At 39.5% G+C, this 19,230-nt stretch overlaps 1 protein-coding gene across 3 annotated transcripts in view; it reads left to right on the forward strand.

The window, feature by feature from the left end:
• The window catches only part of slc38a12 (solute carrier family 38 member 12), a 218,135-nt gene that overhangs the window by 57,512 nt on the left and 141,393 nt on the right, over positions 1-19,230 (forward strand). For all 3 annotated transcript variants that reach the window (XM_088000518.1, XM_088000519.1, XM_043714560.2), the window contains exons 5-6: positions 5,831-5,939; positions 7,828-7,908. In XM_088000518.1, coding sequence (XP_087856644.1) covers positions 5,831-5,939; positions 7,828-7,908 — 190 coding nt within the window. The remainder of the gene's footprint in view (positions 1-5,830; positions 5,940-7,827; positions 7,909-19,230) is intronic.

Consider the following 19,230-nt stretch of genomic DNA (forward strand, 5'->3'; position numbering starts at 1 on the left):
AGACTGGACCCGATATGTGGGGAAAAAAAATTGTTTTTTTAATCTGAGCGAATTACACTGGGACAAGTGAAAAACAATGGTAATTTTCCTGACAGATTGGGGTTCTGCAGTTTTTTGGTTAGTTGCAACGTAACATTTCCTCAGGCACCAGATACTAAAACCTTTCAAGAGTTGACAGTTAAAGCATGTTATGACCCCAAGCTGCCCCTCATTCTGAGATGCTATTGGTATTTGTCTGAGAATTGAGCCCAATGGATCAGAGACCACAAACTAAGATCATAGTGAAATTGACGAGCCGTTTATTACACAAAGACCTAGCAGAAGTGAAATTAACCAGGCTGACACAAAACTGATTCTCTGTGCCAAATGCTCTTCCCCCAAACAGAAGTGTAGGCATATTTTTGTAGGGGTACAACAGAAAGGTGATAATTGTAAAACAGTTACAATACAACGGTGAAAATTGTCAAGAGATTAAAACGAGTAAACAAAATAGAAATTAATCAAGAGTCCAGCAGTAACAACTTATTCAGAATTGACACAGGAGATTCCAGCCATCTGAGTTTGTGAGAATGTCTTCTGGAGGATTTTTCATTGTTTCCTGTTCGCATGAATAAGTGCAAATGTCCCTTCTCACTGCATCCTGGTGTGTCCATTGTGTTCCTCCTGCAGGCCAAGCGTTCTGGGGCCCTTCGGTCTGCCTGTTTATTTATGCAGTATTGGTTTCGATGGGAAATGAGTCTGCCATTAGGGTGAGACTGCAGTGCTAATCGGGCTGGGAGCTGATTGTGAAAAGCTATTTTAGGGAGTGTGTTCTCTGATCTAGGAAGGGGCTTGGCAGTGTCTGGTTTTTTGTTAGCCTGTTTGGTCAAGACTGGAGCACTCTAGGTAGTTTCTGTATATGTTGGTAGGCTTGATTTGTTTGTTTTGCAGGCCGGCTTCTGTGTTTTGTGTTGCCATGCTATGGGCGAGCAGGGTGGCAGATCTTTTTCCCACGGTATTACTCAGCAGTTTGAGAACCAGGGGAATCTGGGATTTTTGACAAGGTTAAACAACTGGCAGAGGCATGTGACTTTGGTTTAACCCCATGATGAGATGCTGAGACATAGTTTGGTATGTGGGAACAATGATATAACCATGCAAAAGCCCCAAGCTGATCCCCAACTGGACTTCAAATTGGCATGACAGCTGGTTTTTTTGTTAGAAAACAGCATGTGGAGCATATCAGTTAGAGGGTATTTGAATGGAAATGGGCACCCTCACCAGGCTGATTGCAGTTTGGGAAACCTACTTTGAGTGGAGGCAATTGCATAGTCTCATTCAGGAAATATCTTGAATAAAGGATTCTAGTTTGGCCCACAGCACAATCCCAAAACTAAGCCAAGCCTTGGTCAAACAGTTAAATTTTTTTCCAGGATTTGGACTGGCAAGCCATTGTGGCTGCCACTGGTATGTGGACTGGAGATAGCAGCAGAGTCCCACTGGACCTAAATTGACTAAGAGAACTCAGGCCTGTATCCAGGAGAGTGCACAACTTAGAAAGCCCACCTGCAGCTGATTTGGAAGAGTTGAATTGCTTAGCAATAACCAAATCAGAAACTATTAAAATAAACATTAAATGGTCATACGGTTCTAATGGAGTGTGGTTATAAGGTTCTAATGGCTGTGTTAGTGATTACAGAACCAGTCTTTAACAAAACTTGCTTTGAATTCCACCTTTAAGTTTGTGCAAAACCTTGGCTGGACTGAGAACGTATACCAGGAGACCTTTGCAGATTAAAGGTACAATTTTGGTTCTGACTTCTTAGGAGAAGCAACTGCTTCAGTTACTAGTAATTGTAGTAAAAGGCTCCAGCCAGAGTCTGGGTGAAATAGGTTGAGTGTTTCACCTTGATTGGTTTGACTTTTTGCAGTTAGAAAATGGCTGCCTGAGTGAAGTCCTAATTAAATATCTGGATGGTTTTCAGCAAGGTTGTAGGACTGGCAAAGGAACCAAGGGCCCCTTGCATAGTGAATAGGTAGCAATTGCATGATTCTGCAAGGCCAGCCCAGTGCCATTTTGCCTTAGGTGGGGATCATCAGCCTGTGCCATTTCTCAGCACACAACTAAAAACATTTTGAGGTCTACCCCGGGTTGCCATTTATCTGGACTTTGTGTTAATAACTGGGAAGACCAATAATGAGCACTTTGTGAACTTGGACATGGTCCTTAGGCATTTCTCCAAGGTGGACATGTGTGTTTAGAATGGGAGAAATGTGTGTTTGGCACCCCAAGTGACCTCCTTGAGCTACAGAGCCAATAAGACTGGGTTACACCTGTTAGATGATCAAGTTAGGGCGTTCACAGGTGTTGGAGCTTATTTTTCCTTGGGTTGGTGAATTTTTATGTAAAGTTATATATAACATGGCCTCCGTCTTGAGACCGTTACATCTGTTGGAAAAAGTCGTGGAAATGGTCGCCAAGACATAGCCTTTAGACAATGATAGCTGTTTCTTCACTTTGATAATGTGTTGGCACACTGTGATCCCAGGGGAGATTTGGTGCTCATGTCTCTATACAGTATCAGGGTAGTGTTAGCTCACTGTTGGCCCAAATGGGAAGGTCAATGTCCAATAGCATATACTTCCTTGGACTTTGGCATGCACAACACAAATACATCCAGAGAGAAAAGGAAGTTATTTTTGGTGTGAGACAGTTCCACCAATACCTTTTTAATGGATGTAAACTTGTTCTGGTAACCGATCACAAACCACCGCTGCAAAGGTTGTGCTGCCTCACTTCAGGTTGAATTCAATGCTGGGCTCTCATTCTAAGCCTGTACAATTACAAGTTGGAACACCATCCAGACGAGTGGTACTTGACACTGGTCCCGCTTCTTCAAAGTCAGCTCTGAGTGAACATGACCGTTGATGCACTATTATGTCTGTCAGCCAGGGCTGCCTGATTGGAACTGTTAATGTGGTCCATTCAGGCAGCTCATTCTAGGATATCTACCTGGTTGACCTCATGACTACCACTATATCTCTCCCCTTCTATGTCCCCGAACTTAGCCCTGTTCCTTTTTCTTGTAGAGTCTCCCTGGGGAGGTTTTGCTCCAGGTCCAGTTCCTCTGATGTAATGCACAAAAAAATTTGGAGGGAGTAAAGATTGCATTTTGAAAGGCGATCTGACTTACACTGGCTTATGGGATATTATCATTGGAATGCAAAAAAAGTCACAGAACCTTGAGCAACAAAATCCAATTTGGGAAGTGAGCATAATTTGTACCAGGATTGTTGACTCTGTCAGGTGCAAAATTGCTACAGCATTTTGTTGTCTTTCAAAAAATACTGATAATAAGCAAGTGGTGGTTGGAAGGAAGCTGATTTTGATCACAGATGTATTCTCCAGCGCTGTTAAAATGTAAATAAAATCCAAACTCCGCCAAGGTTTGAAAGCTGACCCATTTTTAAGGGTTTCTTTGCTTTTAAAAAATAATACCTCCGAATGTGCAAGACAGTGACTCAATGTTGAATTGAATTTCTGCTTCATTTATTAAGGTAGCAATTTATAAATGAAATGCAGAACAATAATGTATGTACCATTTCCCCATCACATTCACATTAACAGTATCTTGCAGATCAAATAATCACATTGCCTGGCTGAAATGAATGTCATTAGTACAAATTACATAAGCCATTTCAACCAAATAAAGTTTGATTTGTTTTTGAATCTTTCAGTGAAAATTAAATAACTTGACTGAATCAGTGAAGTTATTTCTCTGTTTAGCAGGCAACTTTGAAATGGATGTTGCTTTGTTTGGTGTTAGTCAATGTTTTGTGTGACTGAGGAAATGAGCATTGTTAAGAATTTCTCATTCCCATGGATGCATATTGCACAGAAGGAAGTCATTTATGACTTATTCTTCGCCTGACTGGTTCAAGGATAATTTCACTGTCCCAAACTTAACCATAACTCAGTGTCATGCCTTGCTTTAAATATTTATCCAATTTTCCTGCTCGTTGCAATAGTCTCTGCTTGAATCATGCTATGTCGCAGGCACTCTTACAATTCCTCATGCAAACTTCTCCTAAATTTTCTCAGTTGCTTATAATAATTTGATGTCCTTCATTAATGTCTCATAAAACAGTCTTCCATAACGCTGAAAAGCATCTGTGTAAAAAAATCAGATGCAACTTGCTCTGCTCAAAGGAAGGCATCCTGATTACTCCAGTCTGTTACATTAGTATATGCTCTCACATAAGCTGTCATATTCATGCTGTTTTCTTCTCAGCAGTCCTCCAAAGCTTCTCAGTGCCAGGGATCTGGGTTTTATTCCAGGCTCTGGTGACTGTCTGCATGGTATTTACATGTTCTTCGCCCTGTCTGTCTGAGTTTCCTCGAGGTGCTGCGGTTTCCTCCTACAATCCACAGATGTGCAGGTTAGGTGAATTGACCATGCTAAATTGCCCATGGAGTTTGGGGGTGTGTAGGTTAGGTGCATTAGTCAGGGGTAAGTGTTGGATAATAGGGTAGGGGAATGGGTCTGGGTGGGTTACTTTTGGAGGATTAGTGGACTTGTTGGGCCAGATGGTCTATTTCCACACTGTAGCGATTCTACGATGATGTAGGGATTCTACGATCAAAGTTGGCTGTTTCTGGTGAGGCGTGTAATATTGTAACTTTGGACACATGCATTCAAAAGTAGATGCAAAATGAGTGGTATGATCTCAGTCCTATGAAGGTTCTCTTGGAAAGTCAATAAATTAAACTCTATTTCTGTGGTAATATGTGACTTTTAAGGGGCTAGTCTGATTCCTGTGCTGTTAATTGATGTGTTTATACTGCTGAACTTGGCGAACTTAGGGATTAGTTCGCCGAGCATTGCAGCTGGACCCGCAGGGGCCAACCGGACCACCCAGTCACTGCCTATTTCAATTCCCCTTACCACTCCCTTTCTGACATGACCATCCTTGTACTTAACCACCAGAAGTTGCTGAAAACCGGATTCATTCCTTTCATGGTCCTTATAACAGATTGTAGAGCGAGGCGCTCCTCTTTGGGTGTTTTGGCTTTTATTCTGAGGTGGGGTGAACCTCCACTTTGTAACAGTAAGAAATCGAAGAGTTTAGATGGGAGTGACACTTTATTGGTATTGAGTTTGTCAAGGATATTGCCAGATAATGGGTTGAAACTTTGCTTTAGATGTTTAAGATCTCTTTAAGCTGTTGTGTACCTAGTTTTCTTGTGCTGAAGAATATAAATAGCCCTTGTGTGAATATTTGTTGACTGATCCAATTCCCAAGTCAAATTAAATGATAATCTCTCAAACCAGGTTTCATTCTGGGATCTGACTTGGGCAGGATTATCGGACGTGTATTTTATCTGTAGAGAAATAGTCTTTCTATTCTGAAAGTGGATTTGCTGGTAGTGCTCAACTTAAAGCTGCCATGCAGGGCACCAGTACATAAGGGTTATAAGGTGGAAAAAGCATGGAGCTAACTCTTAATAAAAGCAGTTACTTGAAGCATTGTGATTTGCCTGTAGTTGCTTTGAATCCCAAGAACATCTTATCCTTTGGAAATTCCATTTGTGTTGAGGATAATGCTTTTGAAGCAGATTTGTGTGAGCACAGCATCAATTGCAGATGTGGAGTGTTAGGGTAAGAAAAGTGAAGCTTTCTAGCTTTCTGGTTCGGAAACTTCTGTTCTTCATAGCCCATAAATTTTTACATGTTTTAAAATGAGCAGTGAGTGTCCTACTCTGGGGATGAAGAGGCAGCAAATTCTATTTGTTTTAGGTACCAGAGCAAAAAGAGGTGTTTATCAGGCTGTCTGTTTTTTTGCACACAAGGTAGATGACAGTGATCCCTCTTCAGATTCATATGATGAGGATGAAGACAAGAATATTGCATTCAGAGATGGTTATGAGCGGTCAGAGACGAGACCTATTCTCTCCGTCCGTAAGTATTGAGACAAACTCTTTACGGAGTTGAAATAACTTTTCTGTACTGAACAAGTACAAATACAGCAACTGAAAACGGAAGGTTTTTTAACTGATTATTTCATACGGAGGCCACTTGACCCAAATTCAATGGAAACAATGCAATTGTCGGGTTGCTTGAACCTTTGTTTCTCTGGAATCGTGATGGATTTGAGGGAAATACTCCACTGTTGGAAGTGCAGTCTTTCCTTTGAAACCAGCTTGAGGATTCCCATCTCAGTTGGACAAACAAGATCCTGAGGCAGGGAAGTTCTGTGAATATTAAGCCTTCAACTAATGCCACTGAAACGTTATCTAGTCACACTTCACATGACTGGGAGGTTGCTTTGCACAGTCTGGGTGCACTTTTTATTAAAATACAACTGGATTTGAAAAATACTTAATTGATTGTAAGATACTTTGAAATGTTCTGAATTTGTAAAACATGTTTAAACATTGCATTTTTTCCATAATGTCAGCTTTCATAATGATATGACTAGAGAATGAGAATTAGCTGTTTCGTGCAAAGCTGTTCAGTGTAGCAGGAGCTAGGTCTCATGGATGTGTTTCAATTGTGGAGGGTGGTTCAGCTTGATAGGTAAGTGAAAATGGGAAGGAACTGAGACAACTTAATGATCTGATCATGAATAGTTTAACCACTTGGATATTTAGACTGAGATGAAAGGTGACAAATGGTGCCAGGTCTGGTGACGTCTCATTTACTTTACGCGCCCCCCCCCCCCCCCCTTGCTTGTCTGCAATATTTTGCTTTTGTAAAGTTTTTTCTTCTAAAGCCTCAGGAATTTACTTTGGCTAAACTGCCTCATCCTCGTACAGTATGCATAAGCTTCTGAATCTAACCTTTTTAAGTATAAATTGTTAGTCCTTTGATTGCAGGAGTTGGACTCAATGTATTGACTAACTTCCACAACTATAAATTGCTTTGAACTGATCAATCAATTTTCTGCATTCCCAGTTAAGTTTTGGCTTCTGTCCGATTTACGAATCTGGGCAGAGAATATTAGATTCCCTACAGTGTGGAAACATGCCCTTCGACCCAACTAGTCCACACCGACCCTCCGAAGATTAACCCACCCAGACCCATTTCCCTCTGACTAATGCACCTAACTCTATGCGCAAATTAGCACGACCACCTCACCTGACCTACACATCATTGGACTGTGGGAGGAAACCAGAGCACCTGGAGGAAACGCACGCAGACACTAGGACAATGTGCAAACTCCACACAGACAGTCGCCCAAGGCTGGAATTGAATCTGGGTCCCTGGCGCTGAGGCAGCAGTGCTAACCACTGAGCCACTGTGCTGCCCGTGTTTACAAGACTTTTCATAGATTTTGGAGCATTTGTGAAACTTGAAGATATTTTGGATTTTGTTTAGTGTTTCAATATGTAGACTAATTTGACTAGACATGAGGGTTTGACCATTGTTAAATTGGATCTGTAAGATTGCAATGGTGTATTGAATAATCATTTCCATTAACAAAAGCAGTGGTTAGAAACACAGCAAGTAAGGTAGTATGAGGGGAGAGAGAAACCAAGTTAGTACCTTGGGTTTTTCCATACCAGGAAATATTTGAAATGTGACTGTTTTGTAATTGAGTCCAGAGCTGTGAAAAAATTGTAGGAGAGGAAAAAAACAAAAGAATAAAGGCAGGAGTAATCAAAAAATGAGCGGTCGTCATACAAAACATGAGGATTGGTAATGGAAACAACCATGAAATGCGTTGAACCGCAGCAGAATCCAGTCTTGGGATGAAAATGAGAATGATTCATTTTTAAAAAATGTTATGTCCTTTCCACTACTGGAGTATATGCACTAACCATTCTATTGACTGTTTTATGTCTAGAAAGGACCAGCACATATGATGCTTTTGACATTGTGGAGCGAGTAGAAATGGGTCAGATGGCTTCTATGTTTTTCAATAAAGGTAAGCCTTTCACTTAGATTTATTTTACAAATAACCATTGTTTAAATAACATGTTTAAATAACAGAACTATTGGTGCTGCATTAGCTAGTCTCTGTGCTGGTGGATATGTGGCAATTCACCTCAGCCCTCAAACTTCTGAAGAATGAGACCAAAATTACTGTCTCTGATCACATTGTACTGACCCAGAGATTTGATTACTGTGTCTTGGGACAGTTTAAGTTCATATTTCAGATTGAAGGTCTCTTACGGCAAACTGCCAGTTATCTTTTTGTCCTGGATGATGTCGAGCTCCTAGTGTTGTTCGAACTGTGCTAATCCAGGCAAGTGGGCAGTATTCCATTGCATTCTTGAATTATGTCTTGTAGATTGTGGACAAGCCTTGTGGAGTCAAGAGTGGAGTTGTTTGCTGGAGGATTCCTAGTCTTGTAGATCTTATGGCCATAGTATTTATATGGCTAGTCCAGTTCAATTTCTGTCAATGGTAACCCTCTGGATGCTTATAGTGGGCGATTCAGTGATGGTGATGTCAATGAATGGTGATTAGATTCTCTGTTATGGGAGGTGGTCATAGTCTGACATTTGTGTGGTACAAATGTTAATTGCCGTTTGTCAGCCCAAGCCTGGATATCGTCAAAGTCTTGTTTCATTGGATATGGACTGCTTCAATATCTGAGGAGTCACGAACCGTGCTTAGCACTGAGAAAATTATCAGCAAACATTCCTCTTTCTGATGTTAGGGCAGAGGGAACCTCATGGGAGTAACTGAAGATGTTCGCCCAGCAAACTTTGGTTTGTACTCTTTAATTGGCCATGTCAGGAAAGGGTAGTAGAAATGTAGTTCCCTGGAGCTGGCACACTGTGCTACACAGGTCTGGTGATTTAAAAGAAAGGTTACAAAACTAGTCTTTAATATGGGAATAATTTGTATCTTGTGTTAACTTTGATTTTGGAAGCTTGATATGATGCAATGCTAAATAAAATTGCAAACTTTTCCATGTATTGGAGGTAGTTAGCCAGATTTTGTCAGTGGTGTTAGAAGGGCTGACCCAAATTTGGCTGAGACCTCGTGATTTGTTTGCAAAGAATTTGAGTCCAAGCTGCCAATGAGCGGAGTCTTTAAACTTTAATTTAACAGCACTGAGTATAGAATTTGTTTCTCATTGATCACATCTTAAAAACGAAGCCAACTTAGATCCAGTTGATTTAAGGTGTAGATCCCTAAGGTGTTATAATGGTGTGTAGTGTAGGGAAAAACTGAAGTTCTTAGTTTTTGTTGCATTGGAAGGCATCTATATTGCAAGCTGTGCTGGAAGATGAGTACCATCCTGCAATTTCAGGATTTCTGTACTCAACTGCACTAAATGTTCTGAACTTGAGTCTGGTTTGAGCAATGATGATAAAGCTGACAGTTGGCTGTTAACTCCCCAGTCACTAACAAAACTTGAAATCTTCTCCCTTTAAGGTTTAATAATGTACAACCTGCTTCAGAGTACTTTTGCTTCTCATCAGATGGAAGGGTTGTTTGAATTCTCAAGTGATGTAGCCAATTCATAAAGCTGAGCAAATATAATACATCAACTGGCGGTTCAAAAATTTAAAGTGAAAGAGCTAGCAAAAAGCTAATGGGAAGTTTGATCTTAGTTCACTTGTTCTGAATGTTACATCCTAATATATTTCTATTCAGAACAGACAGTTCGAGCAATGAATACAGACAGACTGTAGCTGACTGTGACTTAGTTTATATTCTTGTAAAAGATTTTCCCAGTTGATCAGTTTTCAATGAGCTATTGTAGACCACAAGTTTATTTTTGTTTAACTTAATGTGGCCTATTATGTTAAAACATCAAGAGAACTGTCATTATGCAAAATATATAATAGTATAGGTGAATGGCTGTTTTGCTGTCTTAAGACCATGTGTGGAATCATTTCAGGAACTATGCTCAACCACCTGGACTACGTGTCAAGGCAACCTTCTCTAGGTCAACAAATGCTCAATAAATTTAAACAAGAATATTGGTTGTGAGACAATAACATTTGGATGAGCAAATTTCCTACAATTAAACATTAAAACCCAAGTTCAGTGTTTTATTTTGCCCTCACTAAATAAGGGTGAACTAAACTATAGCCTTTTGTTTTTACTTAGACCTGGAACTGTCGACCCCATACCTTCTCCAAACAGTGATCGCTAATATTGGTTGTCGTTTTCCCCCTTAGCTCAACTGAAGTTCTCATCTATCCTTTTTGCTAAGGACTTGACTATTTCTGTGTTTGGCTGGATTTCCTCCCAGATTGTACCCTCTTTGAATGCAGACTCCTCCAGAATTGTATTGCCTGTATTTTGAGTTCAACTACATGTTCTGACATATTTATCCCTGACACATTTAACTAAACCTATTAAAAGTTGAGATGTCAAAGTTCTCATTTCTGCCATTCCCTTTGTGGCTTTGCTTATCTGTAACTCTGAAACCCTCCAAGATCCTTTTTTTTTTTTTGTCCCCACAATATTCAGTTGCAGCTTTCACGGTTTGGAGCACAAGCATTCCTTTCCTTAATACCTTGTTCTTCAAAATGTTACATCTTTGGACTACATTTCCAGTCCCACTATCTCCTGTGGCTTGTCAGTTTTTGTTTGACTACACTTGAGTGAAATATTACGGTTTTTTTTACTGTGAAGTGTGTATGCTATCATTTGTATGTTAACATAATAGTATTTGAGTGACTTGCAGAAGTTCAATTTGCCTTCATAGACATGAAAACAATTAGACTCATGAGTAGTGTGATGAAATGGCTTAATGTAGATGCATTGTTATCCATACCTTTCATAAAGGTGTTGCAGTTCCACGTTCAATTGTCTTATCTGATTTTGGCCTTGATGAATTTGCAGCAGGCATTCTCCAATTTCAGGAAACTGGCAGCTTAGGCATGTTCTGGACTGTGGCTATAGCTATTACAGCCTGGTGAGGTGGTGCAATGATAGCCTCAAATCCTTTAAGCGAGCCTTCACCATTCATAGATGTCACTCCTTTGTCAACCATTACTATTTTGAAAGATTCTGTGTATGTTGAGTATTGCCCACTGTTAGGACGTGGAGGTTGAACCCCTCTGCTAATTGAACTAAAACACCCAGATAAGATCCCCTCAACTCGTAATCTGTTTAAAAATGTGTGGATGAGAGAAGATTCCTGATTTTCACTGTATTTATAAAAAAAAACTATTTATTTGACCAAACAGGGAATGTTAACAGTTTCCCCTAATTAACCACTATCCTTTAGCTGACCGCAACTCTATTAATATGCTTTTCCAATAACTCGATTATAAACTGTATATTAACACAGTCTCTTTAAGTCCACACAGATGGTCTTCTCTTCCTTCAGCCTTCCTCTTTTTTTTTCTCAAGTCTGCTGTCTGCTTCTGGATCATTTTCTTATTTAGTACTGAGTATTTTTAGCTATCAAATATCTTGTTACTTTAAGTGGTGTCATTTTCGAGATTTCTTTGAGAGCTTTTCATGTTAAATAGGCAGTTAGCTCTCAGCAATTTTCAAAATACTCTCCTTTATAAATCCCATTACTCATGCTATCTCATTGGTCCAATGTTGTCAATATAATCAAATTTAAATTCAATTGGTTTTTGATATCCTTGGCATATTTTAAATTAACTGGTTAAATTCAAATCGGATTGATTTAACTTCAAAAAAACAACCCAACCCAAGCTTTCAATTCTCATTACTCTTTGTGACTCTGTCAGCTAGTCATACACGTGCTGTCAAAATCTCTCAGCTCAGAAAAGCACCCTCTCTCTCTTTAAGGGACCGTACATGCTTTCGACTTCATAACACTTTGTGTCACACAGTAATTGCGCTTGCGTTTTTTTCGACCTTCCCAATTCGTGGCTGTGTTCTGTCACTGGGGTGAGTGTGCAAGGATATCATTACAAATTTGTCCGGACAATTTCTGAGAACAAAGCTGTTAATGAAGTGCCAAAATGAAGACCTTGGATACAAAATGGGACTCAAGTATGACCCTTGTCCACCTGACCCCTTCATCTGAAGATAGCAATTTCTATTTGTGACCTCTTGAGACTCGCACCATCATGTTAGACCTACTGTTTGGAGCATTGAGAATCATGAGTATTTGAATGCTTTATTGTTTTGAAAGGCTTTGGAAATAAAATTCTAAAATATTTTCAAGGTGGAGATGGATAGATTTTTAAGCGCATGAGTGAAGAGTTATCAGAAGTCGGCGAGAATGTGGAATATGAAGATCAGCTGTGATCTGAGCAAATGGAGGAGAGTGTTTGAGGGGCTAAGTGGCCTACTTATGTTTGTAACCCTGGCTAAAAGAAGGGTGCAAAAGGCAAATTCAGAGCAGCATCAGGTATCATCTAATGATATGGTATCAACCTGGAAAAGTTAGAATACAGGCTTAAGTGCATGTCAAATAGCATGCAATAAACATGTGAATGATCCCACTGCCAGCAGATTTTAGTTCTGCAGTCCAGCCATATTCAGTGTTGAATGGTGGTGGACAATTATTTCATCAGGAGACTGCACAAATATCCTCATCAGCTTGAAACCCCGCAGAGCAAGGCAACATAAAAGGCTGTAAAATCTGTATCAGTCTTCAGAGGTTCCAAGTCGCTAATCCACCTGGGTGCCGACCGAAGTCCCCAGCAACACAGGTGCCAGTCTTAAGCTAATTCGAGTAAGTTATGATGAGATCAAAAAATAGTTAGAGATACTGGGCTATAGTTAGAGTACTGCTCCAAAGCTAGTTGCACTCCTAGCCAAGCTGTTCCAGTGCAGGTACAACACTGGTGTCTGCCTGATTATGTTGAAATTTGTCTGTGTATGTCCTGTCATGACATTATGTGCACGGTGCGATTTAGCAATTAATTTAGTTTCTGTTCAGTTTTGCTATTATAAAGGAACCACAGAACAACTTTATCTTTACAGCATCCCTGGTCCCTTCTCCTGTGCTACTGGTATGCAAATTGTCTCTGCTCTACATAGAACTTCTAAGCCTTTTTGGCACCAAGTTTCAATTCCAGTTTTCAAGTTTTTTACTGTTGTTGTTTCAATGATCTCACGTTCCTTTTGAAGGAATGTATTGACACAGGTTGGAGCTACAACAAAACTCAAACTTAGTACAACCTTGGTCCAAACATTGTCAAAAGAGCTGATGTCCAGAAGTGAGCTAAGAATGACTGGACTGCCCTTGACAAAATGTCAACATTTGTACCAATTTGGCATCAAGGAGACAGTGGGAACTGGGCAAGTTGTCTGTGGGTTGAGTCATATCCAGCACAAAAGATGATGCTGAAGGTAGGAGATAACTGCATAAGTTCTCCAGGATAGTGTTGTGGTTCCAACCATCTTCAGCTACTTTACTTTTGCCTTCCCTTCATCATAAAGTCAGATGGGGGACATCAAATGATTGTTTAATGTTCAACACCATTTACCAATCATCTGATTCTGAAGCAGTCTATGTCCATGTGCAGCAAGACCTGGACAGCACCTAGGCCGGGAGGTGGGAAGTAATCCTTGTGACCGAAGTGCCAGGCAATGTCCATAATTCTCCAAAATGAGCTCAGAGGCTGGGAATTTTGTGACCAGTAGCTCATCCATGTACATGATGGATAAGCATTCTTGACAAGTCACAAATGAGGAGGGTTCAGGAAATACTAGCCTGGGTTGGTACAGCTCCAACATGTGCGTTTGATGCATCCAGAACAAACCAGGCCCATTTGATGGGTACTCAGTCTACCATTGTCCACATTTGTTTCCTCCTTCACTGACATGGTGCCAGCACAATCTACAAGATGCACCTCTTCGTAATTTACCAAGACTCTTTTAGACAGCACCTTCCAAACCTGCACCTGTATCACCACATAGATGGACGATAGCAGCAGATACATGGGAATACCTCCACTGCAAGATCATCTCGAAGCTACTCACCATTCTGACTTGCAAGTATTTACCACAGTTTCACTGTCAGTGTCAACATTTTGGAACTCTCCCCTGAACATCACTGGGAGCCCTGACAACCCAGGGACTGTTGCTTTTAAAGCTGCTGGATCATTTCTGGCTAATTGTCAATCAGCACGGCAATGCCCTCATCCATGAAAAGATTTAAAAAAAGGTAGTGTGTTTCCAAATTGTTACTTTGATTTTAGCTACTTAGCTGTCTTGAACCATCTTTGAACATTAGAGAGTTCCCAGTGACACCAACTATTAAGTCAAAGAGCTTCTCAACAAAAAAGAAATTAGATGATACAGTTGGAGTTAAAACAACATAAAATTAGTATCTTTTCGAAATGCTAAAGGCCAAAATGTTTAACTGCTCCTTTTGCGTAGTCCTTTCATGTCTGCCTTTCTAATTGTAGCTTGGAATTCTTGCGGCTCAGATTGGTTGAGCCCTTGCTCCACTTTGTTTTGGTCTTTGTGATTTCTTGATTTTTGTTTTAGTTTTCTTTTTGCTGCTTGCCCAGTTGGGATCTGGTTATACTTATCATGTGCTCGGCAACCTCACATTTTGAATGGTAGTAGGTATTCTAGGCTGCTGCTTTAAAATGTTAGTCGTAAATGCTGTAATAGAATTTTTGTTCTTGTCAGTTTTCTCAGCATAGATACAAGTAAAGTAAATTCTTTGTTTTGGCCTTGGAAATGAATCATGTTTCAGTTGTGACAGTGGGAAATTGCTCTTTAAGTGATGAGCACAACTGCAAAACTTGACTAAGGATATAGTTATGCTCGTATTGTAATCCAGAAAGTCTGGACTCAAATCTCACCTGCTCCTTGGCTCTATCACATTGTTTTTGTACAGGTTAAAATAAGTGCCCTTGACCAGAAAAAGAGGCAATTCAACACTGACTTTGCTAAATCTTACAAAAAAAACCCCAATTTTCTGCACTACTTTGCTCATAAACTGTTGCCTCCAACTTGTTTCTTTGCCAATTACTTTAACATTTGTCCTTTGGTTATTTGCTGTCCTGTCAGGTTTCTCTCTTTACTCTCATCATGCTATTTGTGCCTTTTGAACATGTGTGAAGCAATTCTTGCCATCTCTCCTTGAAGGAGGCCTGCACCAGCTTTTATACTCTTCGTATAAAGTTCCAATGTTAATTCCTTGTGGAACCACTACATTTCTCTCCAGTCTGATAAACTCTATTCACTGCAGAGTTCTGATGCATGTTTACCAACATGTTAACTGTTTCTCTCTATACGCATGTTGTCTGAATATTTTCAATGTTTTCTTTTTATATTTAATTGTTTTTCAGCATATGCAGTATTTTGCTTTTTGAGGTGTTCACTGCTACATTCTGCTTTCTGTCTGGCATGTTATTTTGTGCAACCAATTAGAATCACTGCAATGGTTTGTAACATCTGAGCCCTTTCTGAGGGATAGCACTTTGCGTCTAGGTTTGAAGCTTGTCGGTTAAGTGCCTGTTGAGGATTTCAGCACAAAAAGCAAGGTACAATTCTGAAGAAATCCTGATGCTGTTTTTTTAGATGAAATGTTAAACTGAGGACTTTGTTTCTCCCTTTAGCAGATGCAACAGATACCAAAAACTCTGCTGATGGATCATTGCCCTTGTCCTATTTGTAAAATGACGATGAATCTTTGGCTGTCAATTCAGTCTGTAGTGCTTTTTATGAGTTCCGATGCTTTATTTATCATTTGTACCTATTTAACTCTTAAAATATAGCATAGTGCTTTTGAAGTTTGTTTCTTACATCCTGTCCAAATTTTGCAATTTATTTTGTTCTCTCGAAGGAAGGGACTTGTTGCTCTCTCATAAATGGTAATTTCTCAAAGCTGCTACATAGTCATTATCCATCGCAGTCGGTAATTGCCATTTTAGGTTGGCTGTTCTGCTGGAGCTGAAGTGACAATATTTGCTCCAAGTAAGCATACAGTTCCAAAGTATTTTACTTCAGTTGACATTTATGTTGATAGTTGAACCTTTAGGTAGGTTCTATTTTTGTGCAATTCAAATAAATTGCTATAATATGGTCCTCCATAAAGATGGAACCTCTGGCTAATTAGTTGCATTTCCACTTTGGCAGTTTTGTTCATTTTGTTGCCACCATCGCTTGGATGCTTTCATTTTTCTGCACAGCACCTGTGTACCTGTGCAGGAGAATTCATCCACTTGTGAACAAACCACTCTGCCTTTGCCTACCCAATTTGCAACTATGAGTTGAGTTGTCGATGGTGCAGAAATCTATTGTAGTTGCACACATAAGGAAACTTTTCTTCACTTTAATAAAAGTGCAATTGTTCTTGAATATTATTTTGCATCGGTCCTCTGCAGTGTTTTCAATTCCTTCATGTTAGCACTGCACTGATAGATGATAGAGATAATTCACACTTCAAGTTCATTTAAGCTTTATAGTTTGTAATAACCCCCTTGTTCTAATGACGTTGTTTCCCTTCCATGCATTACCCAATATGAAACTGACCCATGAGGAAAAGAATGGCTGATAGAAGGTCTCATGGCTGCTATCTATCTTTTGATCCATTGGTTTGTTGGATGCCTTCGAATTGAAGCACAGGTCCAAGGGATGATTTACATTTTAAATCTAATTACCAAGCTATAGGTAGAATAAGTAGTAGTACTTGGGTAAGTGATTTCATTTCCATCCTGTAATTTTCAATAAAGGGAATTCTGGTACAAACTATTCTTTATTAAACTGGGGATACAGCTCACCTGTGACAGTGAAACAAATTTGTTCTTGAACCTTCATAACTGAGGTCCAGCAGAATTGGTATGACATTGCTGTAACTGAGATTTCTCATGCCACAGAAGAAAATTCATTACCCAATGTCTTTTTTAGGAATGTTCCAAAAATCTCCTCATTTGATCATGAAGTAAATGTTTATTTTTGTTCACTGTTGTAACTCTTGTCTTCAGATCATTCACTATTAAAATCATTCTTTGGCAATCTATTCCACGTTCTTGCTATGGTGCTCTGGTGGCAATGTACCTTGCACAGAATGGCTTACTGCTATATAGATATTGGCACTTGTTTTGCCATAAGTCATAATGATCAAGATATTATTTCTGTCCATTGCTATGGAGTAAGTTGAACAACAGCTTTCTGTTCCTGCACACATACTGTTGAATGAAGGAATAATGAAGATTTATCATTTTTTTTATTCAGCTTTTAAATCACATTGTTATCTCAGCCCTGTTTTTAACACTTGCAATAACAAGCGGTTTCAGAATTTATCCTCTGATTTTCACTCACCATGTTAGATAATCGGTTTAGTGCATTCAGGAGTAATTATTTTAAACTACTGCCAAATAATTTTGTTGACCTTGGAAGATTGTGTACAAAAATACTCTGTAAAATCCGAAATAATGGTGTTTTTAACTTTGCCTCTGACATTCTCTCCTCCTCTATATTTATATGCATGCTTGATTTTATATTACATTAAATATTTGAATTGTAAGTTGGCCAGTTCAGTTCTTGTTTAAAGCTCAGTTGACAGGATGATGTGTTTGTGATGCAGAGTAATACCAACAGCCTGGGCTCTATTTCTGAATTGGCTGAAGTTACGATGGAGGAGTCATTCCTTAACTTCTCCCCTTCCCTGAGGTGTGGTGATCTGTTAAACCATCAGTCATCTGAGTGCGCAGTCCCATGGTGACTTTGTTTATCAATCCTGTGGTAACTGCTTGCTTTGTAGACTTGTAATGGGGCTGTTTTCAAGAGTTAATGGCTTGGAGATGTGCTGATCTTCTCAGCCTAAGTTTAGGCAGGTGGTTGTGGGCTAGTTGACTTCTCCCATTTCTGAAAAAAAACAACTCTTGTTCAGTTCAAGGTGAAATCTCACCTTGGTTTTGGAAGAGTGATTGACGACAAGCTATGACTACAAGACTTGAGAGATGACTGTGCATGATTAGTGATCATGTCAGAATATCAGTGTAGAAGACTCTGGAGCATTGAGGCTTTATCTTTGGTTCAAGATTATCCGATTGGCCAGTTTTTTCTTAAAGTCTGTCTTTCTGTGTGTGGAGTCATTTGAGAATATTGAGAGGCATAAGCACTACACTTATTTCTGGCAATATACTTGAACCAATTATTGCTTCATTATTGATTTTTTTTTTCTCTTGATAAGTCAGTAATTGTCTAAGAAACTTGGATGGTAATCTTTTTGTGTGGAAATGCTGCTTAGTGATATGATGCTTAATTGGTCATTTTGGTAACTGGAAAAAGTCTTTTTTTTTTAAATTGTGAACAATGAAGTCATGAAATTATTGCAGCAGTGTAATCATTCACTTAGGTTGTAACAATAGCCTTCAGTTTGTGCAACCAAGTCCTCATAACATTAAACATGTTTCTTGTTCTTAAGCAGGTATTTAGGCCTTTCGGACCCTTCCAGACCCATACAAAACAAAAGTTATTATGTATGACTAGCTAGTATGAAATTACTTTTGGGGATAAGGAGGCAATAATCAGATTAGTGCATATAAAATCTACTGTCTTGTGACCAGAACCAGGGCAGTTTGTTTTGTTTTCATATTTGTAAAAAAAGTAAAGCAATTTATTGAAGCAACCCATTTAAATACTTTTCCATTCATACTGATTTTATGTGGTATAATGTGTTGATAGTTGTACTGGATAATGAGTCATGTGAATATTAAGAAATCAGTGTGATATAGAGGTTTTGATAACGTTTTCAAAATCATAGCAAGTTACTATCTTGTTCCCTGTTCAAGATTACTAACATTACTAACCTCTTGATTAGGAGGGAGGAAGTGTTGGGTATTGTAAAAGGCATTAAGGTAGGCAGGTCCGGATGGGATCTATCCCAAGTTACTGAGGGAAATGAGAGAAGATAAAGCTGGGGCCTTAACAGATATCTTGCCAGCATCCTTGAACATGGGTGAGGTCCCAGAGGACCGGTGAATTGCTAATGTCACTTTGTTTAGGAAGGGTAGCAGGGATAATCCAGATAATTATAGACCAGTGAGCCCAACGTCAGTGGTAGGTAAGCTGCTGGAGAAGATACTGAGGGATAAAATTGATTCCATTTTGGGAAAAAGAGCTTATCAGTGTTAGGCAGCATGGTTTTGTGTAGGAAAGGTCATGTCTTACCAGCTTAATAGAATTCTTTGAGTGGGTGGCACAGTAGCTCAGTGGTTAGCAATGCTGCCTCTCAGCGCCAGGGACCTGGTTTCGATTCCAACCTTGGGCAACTGTCTGTGTGGAGTTGGCACATTCTCCCTGTGTCTGCGTGAGTTTCCTCTGGCTGCTCCAGTCTCCTCCCACAATAAGTCAATTGGCCATGCTAAATTGCTCATAGTATTCA

This window comes from Chiloscyllium plagiosum, unplaced genomic scaffold, assembly GCF_037043375.1.
Source record: "Chiloscyllium plagiosum isolate Xiang-an unplaced genomic scaffold, Cpla_swu_hap1 HiC_scaffold_25, whole genome shotgun sequence".
Classification (NCBI taxonomy): Eukaryota; Metazoa; Chordata; class Chondrichthyes; order Orectolobiformes; family Hemiscylliidae; genus Chiloscyllium; species Chiloscyllium plagiosum.